The sequence below is a fragment of the Carettochelys insculpta genome, chromosome 12 (genome assembly GCF_033958435.1).
Source record: "Carettochelys insculpta isolate YL-2023 chromosome 12, ASM3395843v1, whole genome shotgun sequence".
NCBI lineage: Eukaryota > Metazoa > Chordata > Testudines > Carettochelyidae > Carettochelys > Carettochelys insculpta.
The window spans coordinates 25,163,142-25,179,828 of record NC_134148.1 but is presented as its reverse complement, the minus strand read 5'-3'; the positions used below and the strand labels follow the sequence as shown (position 1 = coordinate 25,179,828).

Genomic DNA, 16,687 nt, shown 5'->3' with positions numbered 1-16,687 from the left:
TAATATTGAACAATCTGGCTCTTAATACACTTCATACTCTATAAGAGGAAAAGAGACAAGGGACAATACAAGAAAAACAAAGCAGAAAACAAACACAGGTTTAGATCTATTAGAATTAAAACACCTGCAAGGTGGTTTTCTTAATATATCAAAAAATGAAAACACCATGATCTCCTCAAATTACTTTGGTATTTCTTCTATACTTTATTTCTGGATGTATTGATATAAGGACATTCTCTGAATATTTTTATTAACTAAGTGAAGGTGTTTTATATCTGTCATTTTGTTCTGTGTTTATACAGCATGAAACACCACAAGGTCCTGGTTCATGACTCAGGCTCCTCAGCATTACAATAAAACAAATAATAAATAAAATGATTTTTAAAACATTTTTACCTCACTTTCTAGCATGTCATATATTGGAATGTCCCAATGGAATGGCTCAGGATGTAATCAACACCATAGGGCAGGCTTTTGAACTTCGATTCAAGCAATACTTGAAGAATCCTTCTGCTCTAATTACTTCCAATGAAAGGTCAGTATGGTGTTTTCTTTGTAACCTGAATATTGGTCTCCTACTGCATCTAATTTTAAGGCTGCCTATATAAGGGACTCGACCCACTTAATAAGATGCATAGTGCATGGTGTTCTTTTGGACACACACAGATTGTAGTTAAAAAAATAAACCACCACCACGCTATATACATATATATCCGGCCAAGTTCCGCTTCTTCTAGTACATTCCCATTTCTCCAGGTGGAACTGAGAGCTAAAGGCAGCCTTGTTCTCTCTTCTTCAAATAGCCTTATTGTAAATGATGCATACGAACAGAGAGAGCGTTACCAAATAAGGGCAAAGTAAGTAAAACGAGCAAGTTCTGTTCTCTAAATATTGTGCTTACACTGAGCTCCAGTCTCAGCTGTGCCAATTTTATGTTCAGTGCAGCTCTGTGCAGGGAGGGGGCTAGAATGTAACTCTTAGTCACTTTTCTGCTCTCCAGACCCTGGCCCTGTTGGGAGCTGAAATTCTACCTGTCATAACTTAGAGCAGCCTCACATACTGAAATAAACACAAAAGCAGCTAGGGAATTTCAATGTGTGAAGGGTGCACCTGGGGTGCTGCATTTTTTAGCTACATTATCAACAACAGAGGGGCTAGATTATTACTCGGACTATGTGCCTGTACATGACAGGCATAAAGACAAGTAAGAATGCCTCTTCAAGAGCTGTGCAGACTTTGGATATGGGCTCGCAAGAATAGGAACAAGCTTATTCCACACAGTAGATGGGAAATTGGCAGACTTGGCTTCACCCCTTCATATACCCTGTCCAACGCAGCAGAGAAATCATGTAAAATCTCAGCTTGCCTTTCTGACATCTCTGTGCAGATGGCCACTCCACTGAAACCTAATATGGCCAGAGCTGATTGCCCGATCTTTCTCCAAAGCCCACCCCTTTCCCTATTTCACCAAGCACCACCACCACCATCCTCCTTGTTGCTCAAGGCTGTCATCTTGTCTTTCTCCTTGTTTCAATCTTCTGCTTTGACCCACAGTTACAGGACATATCTAAATCTTGCTGCTGCTTTCTGCACAACATCTCAAAGCTCCAATCTATTTTTTCTGCCCATGCTGCCAAGACTGTGGTCCAAGCCCTGATCATCTCATGCTTTCACAACTCTAAATCTCCTGCTGTCTGGCTTTGGTGCCCGCAACCTCATCCCTCTGAAGCCTATTAAAATGCAGCTATGCAGATGACCATCTTGGCTTATTGCTCTGACTCTGGTGTCCTTTCCTCATCTTTAAGTTCCTCAATACAGACATCTTGTCCTTACTCTCAAAGCCATCTGCAGCTAAGTCTCCTGCCCACCTCTTCAATCTATTACCTTATTGCTAGTTTAACCCTCATTTTCACTCTGCCCAGGTCAATATATCACTCAGATCCTACCTATTAATTACGCTGGCGCCAATCTCTTAGTAGCTAAAGGATTGCAGCCTCAATCGCCTGCTTCTGTGATGAGCACTGACATGTTTCTCCTGTGCTGCCCATCATGAGTGGGAAAAGCTCCCAATCTGAATCCACTTTATCTTCCCTCAGATCCCTATTCAAATGTCACCTCTGCGTCAACATATAAAGGAAATTGCCAGATGGTAGTCACTGGGGCAGGTGGCAAATTGTGGTCACTGCTACTGAATGGCTGAGAATTGCATACATACAATTGAATTTGTTTTCTTGCCCTCTTGGGACAAGGACTATCTTTTATTATGTTTCTCATAGTGCCTTGCACAATGAGACCCAGCTAGATTTTGGCCAGTAGGTGTTACCACAATAGAAATGTTAAATAACGTTATCCCTTTTTGATCTGAGCTGTTGGACAAAATCTGGGGTCTTGTGAGTTGTTTCAGTTAGGCAGACAAGCTGCTGATGGAGCTAGTATTTCTTTGATGGAGTGCTGTTTATTTTCAAAGTTCTGCTTCCTTGTGTAACAGTGCCTCCTCCATAGGTCACAGCTGAGAATACCAAATTCAGGACAAACTGCTGAGAAAGAGGGCAGATTCATCCCAAAATTGGTGGCTATTCCCCCATATGATATACTGAGCCAGCAAAAAAAGTAAACTTCTATTTCATCACACTGGCTAACAAGATGTCAGAAAAACAGTTTTCATCAGTATCCTAGTTCTTGTATCACAACCAAAAACACTAGGCAAAAAGATTAGTGGTTTCTTAAAATCAGTTTTGTGAAACAAAGGGTTCTTCTGATCCCAAAGGAACAGCCACACACCCAGGTCAATATGTCACTCAGATCTTACCCATTAATTACGCTGGTGCCAATCTCTTAGTAGCTAAAATGTAAAGGTTTATTTACAAAAAGAGAAAAAAAAAGAATGTTGAGAGTCTAAAATAGGTTAAAGGAATCAAATACATAAAATAATTGCTAAGTTCTTGGTTAAGGCTTGTGATAGTGACAAAATAAGTTGTTGGCTTAAGTTGAGGGTCTGGTTGCTTCCAAATCATTGAAAGGTCCTCAAGTCCTTTGGTGAGAATGCCCAAGATGTATTCTGCTGTGATTTGATGTCTAGTTGGAAACTGGTATCAAGCAGAGTGCCACTGGCCTTGGTCCTGCGAACAGTTTTGTTTAACATCTTTCTTAGTTATCTGGATGATGGGATGGATTGCTCCCACAGCAAGTTTACAGATGACACTCAGCTGGGGATAGAGATAGATATGTTAGAGGATATGGCTAAGGTCCAGAGTGACCTCGATACATAAGAGGAGTAAGCCTAAAGTAATCTGATGATATTCAACAAGGACAAGTGCTGAGTCCAACACTTGAAATTTCTCTCTTTCCTGCTTGTGGCCTTTTATCCAATTATCATCTTGTTAGAAAGAGAAGTAAGATTCCAAATGTGGTGTTATTTTTGGAGGAGAGGAATAGTGCCGGAAACGCCCAGTGCTTTTGCAGTGTAGCCGCTGAATGTTGAAACTGTCATCAGTTGGTTCAAAAGCATGCAGGAAAATGTTGATCCCCATTGGTGGTGCCATTTACGGCTTGTCTATGCCATGAGTTGAACCACTTCATTAAGAGGTGAATTCTAACTGGTCCGTGAAGACCCTGCTACCACTCAGTCAAATCTCCCCAGTGCACATTAATGTTGTCCCTTTTTAAACAGAGCTATGTTAACACATGCTAGGGAACTTTGAGCTTGCATGGGGAGCTAAAAGCCTCCAGGGGCTCCTGGGCAAGGTAGGGGAGGGCCAACTCCATGCTCCAAGAAGGGGGCAGGGCTTCAGCCAGAAGGGGAGGGGCTAGTGGCAGCCAGCCTTCAGCACTGCCTGGACCATGCTGCACCTCTGACCCCCAGAGCTGGTCTGCCAGCAACAGCTCAACAACTTAAAAGGCAGAAGCAGCAACAGCAACCAGGAGCCCAAGGCCTCTTGGAATTGCTGGGTTCCAGGGCAACTGCCCTTTTGCTGCCACCCTCCACTCCACCTACTGCTCCCCCTCCCCACATTGGCAGGCCTGAGTGTGCTTCTGCAAGGTCTATACAGTCAGTTAGTATGCAACTTGCTAGTGCAGCCTAGAATTCACAACCCACTTAAATACACTATTGTACTATGTGGACAAACCTTTAGTGTTTGTGCCACACTGAAAGAGTCTCTTGTTCTGTTGCTTTTGTTTTTGTTTTTTAAATTAGATTCAATTCCACTCTGGAAAACTGTATTTGTTGTAGCCACATTTGATTCCCCAATGCAGATCCAGGCCTAGCTAATGGCTGCCCAGATGTCACAGGCTTTAATTTTCCTTTATAAGTCCCACACTCTTGCTTTATACAGACAAGATAAGAGGCAAAACCAGGGCCTGAGTCTATAAGGTCAATGCATTAATGAACAGTGTTTCCTCTGAGTGTAAAACATTGCCAAAAGTAGCTCAGAGAATGCACACCATCCCAGGGGTAAGGACATACCTATGCCGCCCTGCCAACTTAGTTATGGGTGATTGTAACCAATCATCATAACTGGATAAATAAAGAAGTGGCTGAGAGAAAGGATTTAATCAGGCAGCTTTTAGCATTGGGAACAGCTGCATTTGTATGGCTAGTTTGTCCATTTTGTTGTCCAGACTCATGGGATGTGTTTTACTTTGAGAATCCTTTGATTACATTGGTCATTTCATGTGGTGGTTCATTTTTCAGTGATGTGATGAATCTTGATGGATCAGCTTGGAATATACAGGAGAGGGAGGATCATGACTATTACAATGAAATTCCAGGGAAAGAGCCTCCTACAGGTGGACTATTAGACATGAGAATGAAAGTGCAAACAGACCAAAGGGCAAACTGTCCCATTCAATGTGAAAAGCAGTACTGTTTGGTAAGTGTGTCTATTTCATGCTATTCACTACTATTCTGGGGAAGAGAAAACAACTTACAGCAAACTCTGTCTTAACTGGCATCTTATCATCCAGAACTCTCTGATAATTGACATTTTAACCATAAGTAAACTTTAGTTACGTTTCCATAAGTACAGTATAGTGAAAGTAAATACAAATAAATGCAGCAAATAGAGCATAAGTTTATAGTGTACAATACTACTGTTGTTGGTAAAGTACTCGGCATACTTTTTTCTTGTTTCTTAATATGTAATCTTGTTTTTTCTTAATGTTATGCATTGCTACATATACCTCTCTCTTATCCAGAATATTTGAATATCCAGCAACCTCCTGGTCCCAGGGCTGCCAGATATGAAAGAGTTTACTGTGCTGTGGAGGAGCACATATGAACACAACCATATCCTGCTTGGTTAGGGAAGGGGCTTTTAGGCCAGTTTTTGTAACACTTATAACACATTTGAATTTCACTTTATCAGCATTAATTGATTCATCCTTACAATACTTCTGAGTGAGAGCATGTGTCATTTCTTTGTTGAGAGGAGGAGGAGGAAGTGGTACATAGATTTAAATGGCTTATCCAAGATCTAGAAGGACCAGATGCCCTAACTGTATTTTTTCTTACATAAGCACCTATTACCCCACCCCTACCCCACAGCCCTGTCTCAATTTTTCTCCTTTGCTATCTGGTCACTCTGATAAGACCACACACCTGCAAACCCTCAGGATTTCTGGTGTGTTTCAAGACACAGCGAGCTTTCAAATTCCAGAGTTTGAGAATGCTGATCAGTACAATCTACAATCAGATGAACAATCCCAGTAAGCTCCTAAATCAACTGGTTTCACTCTCTGATTTTCATGGTCCTGACCATGACCAATAGCTGGATTTGACTACAGATGGGACTGTAGGGGATAGAGAAACCCTGAAACTAGGCACAGTCAGGACTCAGAAAATCAGGGAGTGAAACCAGTAGACCAGGCGTGTCCAACCTGCAGCCCTGGACAGCTAGTAATGTGGCCCCACAAGATTGTAAACTTTTAACATTATTATGTGATTTATATACATTAACTATATTATATATTTTATATGCAGCCCAAGACAATTCCTCTTCACTCAATGCGGCCCAGGCAAGCCAAAAGGTTGGACACCCATGCAGTAGACTTAAGATCTTATTGGGATGGTTCACCTGATTATAGACTGTACTGATCAGCATTCCTAAGTAGAGGGAAGTGGGTACCACCTCCTGGCTTTGCCTGAGCTTTGAGTCTGTATTCAAAGACCTCCAGCAATAGGGCTGGGAGGCCATGTCTCAGTTATACTTGTGGCTTTGCAGCAGAGGCTTACTGAGGAGGGACAGCACATTTCCAGAAGATCTAGTTCACTGTGGCCATGTGTACACTAGAATTTTGTAGACAAAACTTACAAAGAGTCTACACACAAAATGTGTTTGGTCAACACAAACTGTCCACAGAAAGCTATGTAGACACTTGAGGGCTCTTTTGATGACAGAACAGATCAAAAGACTGATCTGCTTTTATATGTAGATGCAATCTGTCAACAGAAGTTTGTCAGAACATCTCTGCTGACAGTAACTTCTGTAGATAAATGCTTCCAGTGTAGACATAGCCCACGGGACTCTATTCCCCCTATCCCCAGCCCACCCTGTTGTTGTTTTCTCAGTAATTTCCTTTCAATCTGTAGAATCCTTTAATGCTATTCAGACATTACACTGTGACCATTCAGCTTTTTTCTGTCTGTAGTCTCTCTCCCTATTTTTATTGGAAAAAAATGCATGAAATCAGCATCTGCTGTGCCTAGGAGTTAATTTAATCCTGCTGCACATTCCTCAGATGAAATTGTCTGATTCCTGTTTGTGACATCATAGTCATCTCCCTAGCAACTAATTGTGATGTTGCAAACAGTGGATTGTGACTTCAGGTGAGGAATTGGTCCCAGAAGCAGAGCTGCTGCTTGGCAACCATGAATTTGCCTTCATGGAAGTATCTTTAGAAATAAAATTATAACAAAGGGTTATTCGTTAGAAGAGAAAGAGTTGGTATTTCTTATGTGAGTATTAATGCTTTGTTAGTCACTATATTAAGACCATTTCTTTAACTGTAGCATGCTTCAACATGGCATCAAATGTAAACACAGAACCAAGCTTCTCTAGCTCACCTTGTCAGACAAGCCATGTACCCCTATTTTCTAAGCCTTGCATTGACTGCTGTGGATCTTAGACTCTTTGAAGGGATTGGGGCATGCATCACTGGAATAGCCAATGGGACGTAAAGCATCAACACTGACTATCGTTTGAATGGGTGGAAAAATTGGTTGTTCAGGGATCATTCAACTGCAATGTATTTATTGACACTGAAGTTCATTAACAGTTGACATCCAATGAGAGTAAATGGTCTGATTCTTTCAGGCTGGCAGCCCCAAGTGCATCAACATATATGAAAATTGTCCAGAAGAAAACAAATCAGTAGGTATGTGCTATGTCTTCCTTCCCCTGCACAACTAGATTTCCACTGAGCCAGACTGCCTGGCAGTGCCAAGATTTTTGATATAATAAAGAAAAGCGTTAGGTCATGACTAGTTCCTTGGCTGAGGGGCAGAGAAAAAAGCCTTTCAGCTTTTCAAAGAGGGATGTTAATTCATTTTTATTCCTGCTAGCAGACTTCCCAATTTTACTGGTCTTGACACCATACAGTAGCCCTTTGTTACTTTAATTCCTTTCATCCCCAGCAAGGAAGAAAGATGCTCTCCTATTAACTTGTTCAGACCCTATTCACTCACAATATACACATGCATTACAAGGTCAGAACTGCCAGCATGCCTGTGACATTCCCAGAGGGAGCATGTTTCTGGCCTTGATTGCTGTGTTAAAGTTTCCTAGTCTCAAATCTAACCTTAACGCTGTTTCTTCACTTGAGCTTTCCTTGTTTCCCTTTGTGTGGCTGGTTATGTGCTCCAAGTCACCTTATTGGCGGGATGGGGTGGGGGAGACTTGTTCCATGATATCCCACTATATCTATAGGCTTCATACACAAGGTTCTTTAATAAAAATCCCATATGCCGGGCTCATAGGGTCTGTGTTACGTTGCCCACATGGTGGAGTTAGATCTCTTTTTCTTTCTTTTCGTAGTTCTGCATTTGCCAAGTTGAAAAGATAAGCAACTAATTTCCACATAGGAAGAATAAATAAATCCAATAATAAATGTGATAAACACCACAAATGTGGTCGCTGTTTTGTCTAGCTGTGTGAGTCTCAGATTGTGGCTCAGAACCCCAGTGTAGGCCAGGACTCCATTTTAATGAGATCTCCAGGGCTGCCTTTAGACCTGCTGCCACCTGGGACTGAAGCCCAAGGCCCACTGCCCAGAGCCAAAGCTAAAGACTGAGCCCCATTGCCCATAGCTTCAGCCCAAGCCTAAGGGATTCAGTCCTGGGTAGCGGGGCTTGTGTTACAGGCCCTGTGCTTGAGACTGAAGACTTTGGGCATCACCTTTGCCATCCCCCCTTCCCCAACTGGAGCAGCGGGACTTCGACTATGGCTCCCCACTACATCTGGGTTTGAGGGGCTCAGGCTTCAGTCTCCACTCCTGGGGCTGGATTATATCTTTTGTTATCAGAAGGGAATCACGGGGCAATGGAGACAAAAAAGCAGCCCAGTAGCACTTTAAAGACTAACAAAATAATTCATTAGGTGATGAGCTTTTGTGGGTCAGACCCACTTCTTCAGCTCATAGCCATACCAGAACAGACTCAATATTTAAGGCACAGAGAACCAAAAAAGTAATCAAGGTTGACAAATCAGAAAAATTATTATCAAAGTGAGCAAATCAGAGAGCAGAGGGGCAGAAGGAGCCGGGGGGAGAGTCAAGAATTAGATAAAGCAAAGTATGTAAAAGAGCCCCTATAATGAGCTAGAAAATTGTCATCCTGGTTCGAACCACATGTTAATGTGTCGAATTTGAATATGAAAAGGAGTTCAGCAACCTCTCTTTCCAAACGGCTGTGAAAATTCTTTTCAGTAAAACACAGACTTTCAGGTCATTAACGGAATGGCCCACTCCATTAAAGTGCTGCCTGACAGGTTTGTGAACCAGGAGTGTGTTTATGTCTGTTTTATGATCTGAAGAAGTGGGTCTGTCCCACGAAAGCTCATCACCTAATAAATTATTTTGTTAGTCTTTAAAGTGCTACTGGACTGCTTTTTTGTTTTCATAGTATATAGACTAGCACGGTATCTCTCTGTTATAGGGCAATGAAGTTTGAGAGCCCCTGAGTTAGCTGAAGAGCATTCCCGCAATACTTGGCTGCTCTGTTAATCCTCTCCTGAATTAGGACTCTAGACTGAATGATGCTCCTCTGGTTCACCAGGCCGAAGTACAAAGCACCAACTAGCTCTAAAAGTGTCAGAATGCTCTACCCTGGCTCTGCCCCAGGCCCCACCCACTTCTCCCAAGACCCCACCCCACCTGGTCTCTATCCATCCCTGCTCCACCTTCTCCCTGCCCCTTCCCACCCAATTCTCTCCCTCCCCAAGTGTGCCACATCCTCACTCTTCCCCCCTCCTCCCTGAACCTCATACCTGCAAATCAGCTGACTGCAGCAGGTGAGAGGAACAGGAAGGTGGGACACGGATCCATGGGGAGCTGATAGGTGGGAGGCACTTGACAAAACTAATAGAGGGGCTGCTTGTGGATGCTCCAGCCTGAGATCACTCACAGAATTAGCACCTATGAGCTCCACCATCTCAACCCTGCAGGGAGTGGAAAGGAAAAAAAAATCCTTCCACTTACTGAAATACTCCTGGAGAGGGAAAACAATTTTGCCACAGAGAACTGAGGGTGTGCAGTGAGTATCCATAATGAGATATGTAAGTATTGGAAGGGACCTCCTGAGTCTTCAGGTCCAGTCATCCTATTGATAAACGTACTAAACTCATCTTAAAACTGATAGGCTGTCTCAGAATGTTACTCCTCTGATGGTTAAAAACGTTCTTAGTTACAGTCTACATTTATACTTATTTGTTCTTGTGCTAACAATTTTCGTTAGTTTGAATAGCTCCTGGGCCTCCCCCTTGTGCCTTGGGGTAATAACAGAGCACAATCAGATCCCTTCTCAATCTTTACTTCACTAGGCTAAAAAAACAGGCTCTTTTTAATCTCCTCATATAAACTGATCTCTCATCATTCTCGGAGCAGAGATCCCATTAGACTCAGCAGACTTTTTTTACACATGAATCAGGGTAGAATATGTCTGAAAAAGGTTAACTGATTCAGAATTACTGGAGGCAGGTAATAATAATCAACCACATACTCAGTAGTGGGGAAGTAAGGAGCCCTGGCATGAGAGATATACAGAGAAGTTAAGAAAAATTATATGATTTTTACCAAGATAGCTGTTCTCCATAAATACATATAATATAACATTCCCACTCCTATAGTTTTTGGTGAACCCATTGCAAGGAGCTTCAGGGTGGGTTTTTTAAGGTTAGTCAGCTTTGGCTTAATTTGCCTTCATTTAAAATCAATGGGAGATCTACCACTAATTTCAGTAGGAGCAGAGTTAAGCCAAGGGTTTAAGCACCTTTGATGACCCTACTTAAACTCCTTTCATTTGGCTGCATAATAGCATTAACATGCTGAAAATTGTGCTTTTTAGAAATAAAAACAAATGAGATAGTTTGGCATGTTTTTTCTTTTGTCGGTGAAGGATTTAAGTGGGAATGTCAAAGCTGCAACATTCAACTGGAGCTGCTGGTTTTTTTGGCTTGGTAAAAAAGGAGATACAATGTATATTGCCATTAATTACAGGTAACTGTGGTGAAAGATCACTGAAGGCAAAAAAAGATGTCTTCTTGCCGAAATCTGCTTGCAAAATGGATCTTTTTGATGACCCTTCTTACATCAACACTCAGAACCTGCAAACTACAGCCTATACAGCTAGAGGCCTTGCACCAGCCCAGCTCTATGGGAGCCCACTGTGTCATGAGAGTAGGTTAATATTTCAATGACATCTTTTGCTAAGTCTTGAAAGAAGGATTATGTCACCTGAATGCATGGGGAAGGAATATGTTTTTTCCATAACAATTTGCAAGGCAAATAATTCTTGTAACTGTGCTAGACATCCCTTTTCGTTATTATATCCAGAATGAGCTAAGATTAAAAATGCTGACAGACTGTGAATGGATCCAGCTTCTGTCTTCTGAAGCTGACCACTAGCAACAAAATGCTTAGGGTCATATATTTCACAAAGAATGGCAGGCAGTCCCAGAAAGCTGATTTGAAAACATGGGGCAGTATCATGTCCTCAGAATGTAGATGATCTTCCATATGCAGATTTTGGCCATTCTGAACCCTGGTGAGGTCTACTGCCTTTGCTGCCTTTCATATATTTTAAGATCACAAGGAGTTGCTATAACTGTCAAATCTGATGCCCTACATAAACCAGCTCATAGTACTTTTCCCAGTAATTGTTATATCAAGCCCACAACTTTGGTTTGAACTGTAAACAGTTCAGAAAAACATCCAGTTTTTATTTAAGAAGTTCAAATGATGGAGAATCTAGCACTTCTAGAGGCAGTCAGTTTCTCTGACTGATAATTTTCCTTTTATTTCCTCTTTTTTCCCCCACTGTGAACCACTTACACTGTTAGCTTGGGATCCACCCAGAGAGAAGGAGGTGGAGACTATGGAGGCCTGCATAAGGAGACCCTCTGTCCACGAAGACTTTCCAAACCTTGGTCTGTGTGTCCCCTCTGTGCTGGAGAACCCCTCCTTAAAAAGGCTGGAGGATGCCCTGCTAGAAAAACTGCATTTAAACAGTGGACTAGTCAGTTTCCTGAGAGAAATTTTGGCTATGGGTCATTTGCTGCCTGAGTGGTTATATCCCAACCCACGTATATTTTTTACTGTGTTTAGTAATGTTTTGGTTTTGTTTAGCAAATCTCATTCTGTAAATGCTTCCTTTCTGTCTGTACCAGTCATATATTATATTCCTGAACCTAGCTGCAGTCATTCAGCATAACCCTCACAATCAGATATTTAGATCAGTGTCAGCTAACCACAACAGAAAAAATAATCTTTACATAATTTACCCAAAAGACAAACTTGTTTCGCAGGGAAGATGTGAAATTTTTTAACAAAACACCTATCTGATCACAAACAATCAGACTGTGTTTTGTATGTCATTTTTCATGTGCTAATGATAGGTAAAATTTACCATGCAAGCATTCCTAGCATTTTGTGTGTAATTTTGGTATAAGACCAAAGACTAAGACTGAGTAAGACTGTTTTACAACTCGCATATCTCTACAGAAGTGTTTCTGTGCCACTCATAATTGTATGTAGTTCATTGAACTACATAATGAACAGCTTTCTAACACATGCCATATTCACATAGTCAGTTGCAAAATGGAATCTCCTCTAAACTTCCAAACTTTGTGATTCTTTCCCAGAGCAATCCACCCTACACAACCATTGTGACGCAAGACCAAAACACAACCTGAGAACAAACTTTTTAGTATTAATCCCATTTCCTGTTCCTAGCAACATCAGAACTAACGAACGACTGAATCTCACACTTTCCAAAGTTTCAACCTCTGTTAAATTGGCGTGACAATTTTTACCTCACTTGCTGGGGCCCTGGGAATATTAATGTGTGCCTATGGGTTTGAAAGCATTAAATATAATCACTGCCTGGAACACTGGTTTGATTAATGTTTCAGATCTAAATAATTTGATTCAAAGTATTTCAGAGGTATAATAAATGAAATATCTTCTATACTTCTACTGCAGTTTTGGGTGAAAAGTCCAACACCTTTCCTTTCATTTAATTTTAGAGTTGCCAGAAGCTGTTCACCAGCATGCCACAACCAGCATGGATACTGTATGTGTTTTGCAACAAATAAAGCAACAGTTAAAGAATGAGGATTGTTACCATGGCAAATTAAACAGGAAAGCAGCAGAAACCCTCTTGGTCAACGATGGGGATTTTTTGGTGCGAGAGAGTGCAACGTCACCTGGTCAATATGTATTGAGCGGATTGCAAGGAGGGCAAGCAAAGCACTTACTATTGGTTGATCCTGAAGGCAAGGTATGGGTAATGCATGTGTAAGCAGGGGAATGGTCCTGCTATTGAGGGGAATGTTTTACACTATCCTAGTGAAATGGGTCAGCAAAAGGATCTGAGTCTCTTCTCCCACTTCCTTTACCCAGTGCCCTTCATGACATTGAGGATTCCCCTTTCACTCTCGTGTGTGGCAGAGTCTTTGTAACCCCAAAAAGGCTAAGCCTGGGATTCCTGGGGCTCAACCCCTCATTGTGTTGTGCTCCCTTAGGGCAAGGACTAGAATGTCCCCACTCTAGGGTCCTCTCTTCGCATTGAATGCTTCCCTGAGCTACTGATGATTACATGCAGTTCCAAGCAAATACACTTTATTAAAAAAGCAATTTCTAAAAAATAATGATGAAAAATGGAAAATATTAATGAAAAACACATCACTTTGCTCTGACATAGAGCTTTCATAAACAGTGTCTCTGGAACGTAAGCACAGTTCACAGTCTGTTCCTTGTAGCTTCTCAGGCCCTGGCTGTGCTGCAGGGATGCTGCAGGTCAGACAATTGCTCTGCATGGCAGAACCCTACTCCCAGTGCCAGCTTCTCCCCAATCTGGCCTGCAAGGCCTCTTGGCTGGTGGAGTCCTCCTGCACTGGGCTTCTACCAAGGGTGCCCCCTGCTCTCCTCTGCAGCTCACCACACCCAGATTCAACTTGCTCCAACATTATCTCCACTTTCTGCTGTGCTGTCTCTGGCGCTGAATGTGTTTCTCTGGCCCCTCTGGCTCTGCGGCTGCATCCCCATTCCTGGCATGGATCTGCCCTCTGCACTGTGTCTTGGGATCTCCGGCTGCAGCTTTTCTCCCAGCATGGATCAGCTGCTGTGGTGTCTCTCTGGCTGGCATGACTCTGCTCCCCAGCTCAGCTCAGCTCAGGCACATGTCCCCTTAGCTCAGCCCCACTCAATCTAACCCAGGAAACTTAGCTCATGTAGGGGGACAGGACTCTTCCCAGACTCCTCACTCCCTTGTTGGCCTGTCCACCCTGGCAATCCACCTGGAGGGCTGGCCTCTTTCCATTGTTCTTGTGGGCTGTCAGTCTCAGGATCCTGATTTCTCAAACCGCTATTCCCCTTCCTTTCGATAATGGGAGCGAATCAACCAAAAATCATCAGTGAGTTTTAGTCCCCTTACACATATATGGAAAGTATCTCATAAAAAAGGTACTGGTTTGTGCCAAATTTTCAAAGGCAAAGTGCATATTTAACTCCCAAGGATGAAATGCTCATTCTACCAAAGTTAACAAGAGTTTTGCCAATGATTTCATCTGGCTAACCCTTCACCCCCAGACTTTTATGAGTGTGTTCATTATTGTAATTAGCTGTCTCACAGGCTGGTATAATCAGCACATCCTTTGAGTATTAAATGTTGCTATAATCAAATGCTGATTGTATCCAGCAATAAAATTGGCCAGCAAAGAGTTTCCAAATGCGGGAGAGGTAAAGTAAAGAGTCAGTTGTATTACCTGAAATCTAACCTTTAAGGACATCTGTGCAGCTGCTTGAGGAGCTCCCCTGAGTGATATTTTTACAGGCATGAATGAACAAGAAAGAATTTCCTTGAGGGATTGAGAGGAGGTGCCTCTTGGGAGAAGAAATTGTGGCTTTGCTCCTCTTTCATAGATGTGTTACCTTGTGCCCAGTTCTGCACAGGTTCCTTCAACTTCTCCTTTCTCCCTCAGATGTTCTCCCTTTCCTGTGCAACGGGTATGAGGACACCATACCGGGATATGTAATCAACAAAAGATAGGCAATCAGGTGTTACTTCTGGCTGCACACAGGAAAAGCAGCTGATGGAGAAACAGAATACAGAACAACTAGTTGTTTTATTAAAGCGTGTGTCACAGCATCCCTGTCTATTGATCCTGTCCCTGCTGACTTCAGTGGCTTTAATTTTAAAGCAGCAGTTTCAGGTCTGTGACCATTTTTAATTGAAAATAAAGATATCAATTCTTTCCCTCCTTACTAGGTGAGAACCAAAGACCATGTGTTCGATAGTGTGGGTCATCTTATTCGTTACCACATGGAAAATAATCTGCCAATCATCTCTTCTGGAAGTGAAGTGAGCTTGAAACAACCAGTGAGAAAACAATGTAACAAAGGACACATGCAATACAAAAAATAACACTGTTGGATCTCAAAATTCCCAAGGCAATTCATTTGTGAAAACTGCACTGGCTAGTCTTAAACTTCATTACTACAAAGCCAACTCAAAAAGTACAAACTGCACTTTTCACCTGCTGTTACAGAAGATTTCTTTTCATGTGTATGTATGAATATATGTATATCTATGTAGATCTATAAAGATCAATATGCAGAGCTATATGGATATATATATATATATAGTGTTAATCTCAGCAAAATGAAACCCCTGGAGTGTGAGAGTTCCATTTGGGTAAAAGTATTAAAGACATGCACAGATGTCACTTTCAAGATCACATTGAATCAGTAACTATTTAAAAGCACAATTAAACTCATACATGAAAAAGCTCACTTGAATAAACTGCTGGGACATTAGTATGTGCCTTTTAATTGTGGAATTATTGGAAACAAATTTTATTTATATCGGATTAGTTTTGAGTGGATACATGAACATGTATAGGGTTAGAACACTTTGCCAAAACAAATGATTTGAATATTAAGGTTACTTGCTTACATTAGACACTAACTTTATTTCATTTTGCTTATAATAGCACTTTAATAGCAAATGATGTCTAAAATGAATTGCATACACAATACAGAAAGGTTGCCTGTTTTATTAGTAACAGCCAGTTTTTTAATTGCTGTCTAACTGCTCAAATATTTGAGGTTATGCAACATTTACCAAATTGAAATAAAATATGTAAATTAGTATAATTTTGGAATAGAATGTATCAAAGAGCAAGCATGCTAGATCCTAATATTTTTGTGTATTGCATATAATTTTCCTATTATTGCCAATAATTACTGGAAACATCTCTTTTTAAAACTAGGTTAAATATATTTTTAATTGTTTCCATAAATATTTACAGCTTAGAAAACTGAATGAGAAAAATGATACATTTTGGAGGGGGGAGAAATGATTTAAAAAGTATTTGATTTTTGCATGTTCTAGAAATTACTGCACACACTTTTTTCCAAAATGATGTGATATCTTCTTCTTGCTTATTTAGATTCCATTTGATCATAAACACTGGAAAATCTTTTTAAGAAAATATATTCTCTTTTGTCACAATAAATGCTGTAAATCTGAATGAACCTGTAATCAGTGTATCTGAGAGAGTCAGAGTTCATTGGTAGTTAAGGAGCCGTGTTTCAATGAGTAATAGGAGAGAGAAGGTGAAGTGGAACAGAAGGTTCTTGTAGGAACTATCTAAAAGTTAGATCTGGCCAAATAATAGATTTTTTGGTTTGCTGGCAATTCTGAAAAATCAAAACAAATTTTGGCTTTGGGTAGAAAAAAATAAAAAAATTCACAAATAAAGCTGGGTCAACCAAGCCTGCATGTTCAGAATATATTTGCCGAAAATAATTAGACCAGCTCTAGAAAGGGCATCCTTGGCTGATGTGAACATAAGTGATGCCTTTTGGCACAATCAGTCGCACTCCTTGACAAATTAAGTCCCACTATCATATAGAAAATTAAATTCACTAATAACAAGGAAATTCTGTGTCCTCCATTCAATATTAACATTGT

At 41.1% G+C, this 16,687-nt stretch overlaps 1 protein-coding gene across 2 annotated transcripts in view; it reads left to right on the top strand.

The window, feature by feature from the left end:
* SHC4 (SHC adaptor protein 4) overlaps positions 1–16,687 on the top strand; it is a 62,209-nt gene extending 45,522 nt beyond the window's left edge. For both annotated transcript variants that reach the window (XM_075006554.1, XM_075006555.1), the window contains exons 7-12: positions 409–535; positions 4,694–4,871; positions 7,314–7,374; positions 10,711–10,890; positions 12,738–12,991; positions 14,981–16,687. In XM_075006554.1, coding sequence (XP_074862655.1) covers positions 409–535; positions 4,694–4,871; positions 7,314–7,374; positions 10,711–10,890; positions 12,738–12,991; positions 14,981–15,136 — 956 coding nt within the window. In that variant the 3' untranslated portion in view covers positions 15,137–16,687. The remainder of the gene's footprint in view (positions 1–408; positions 536–4,693; positions 4,872–7,313; positions 7,375–10,710; positions 10,891–12,737; positions 12,992–14,980) is intronic.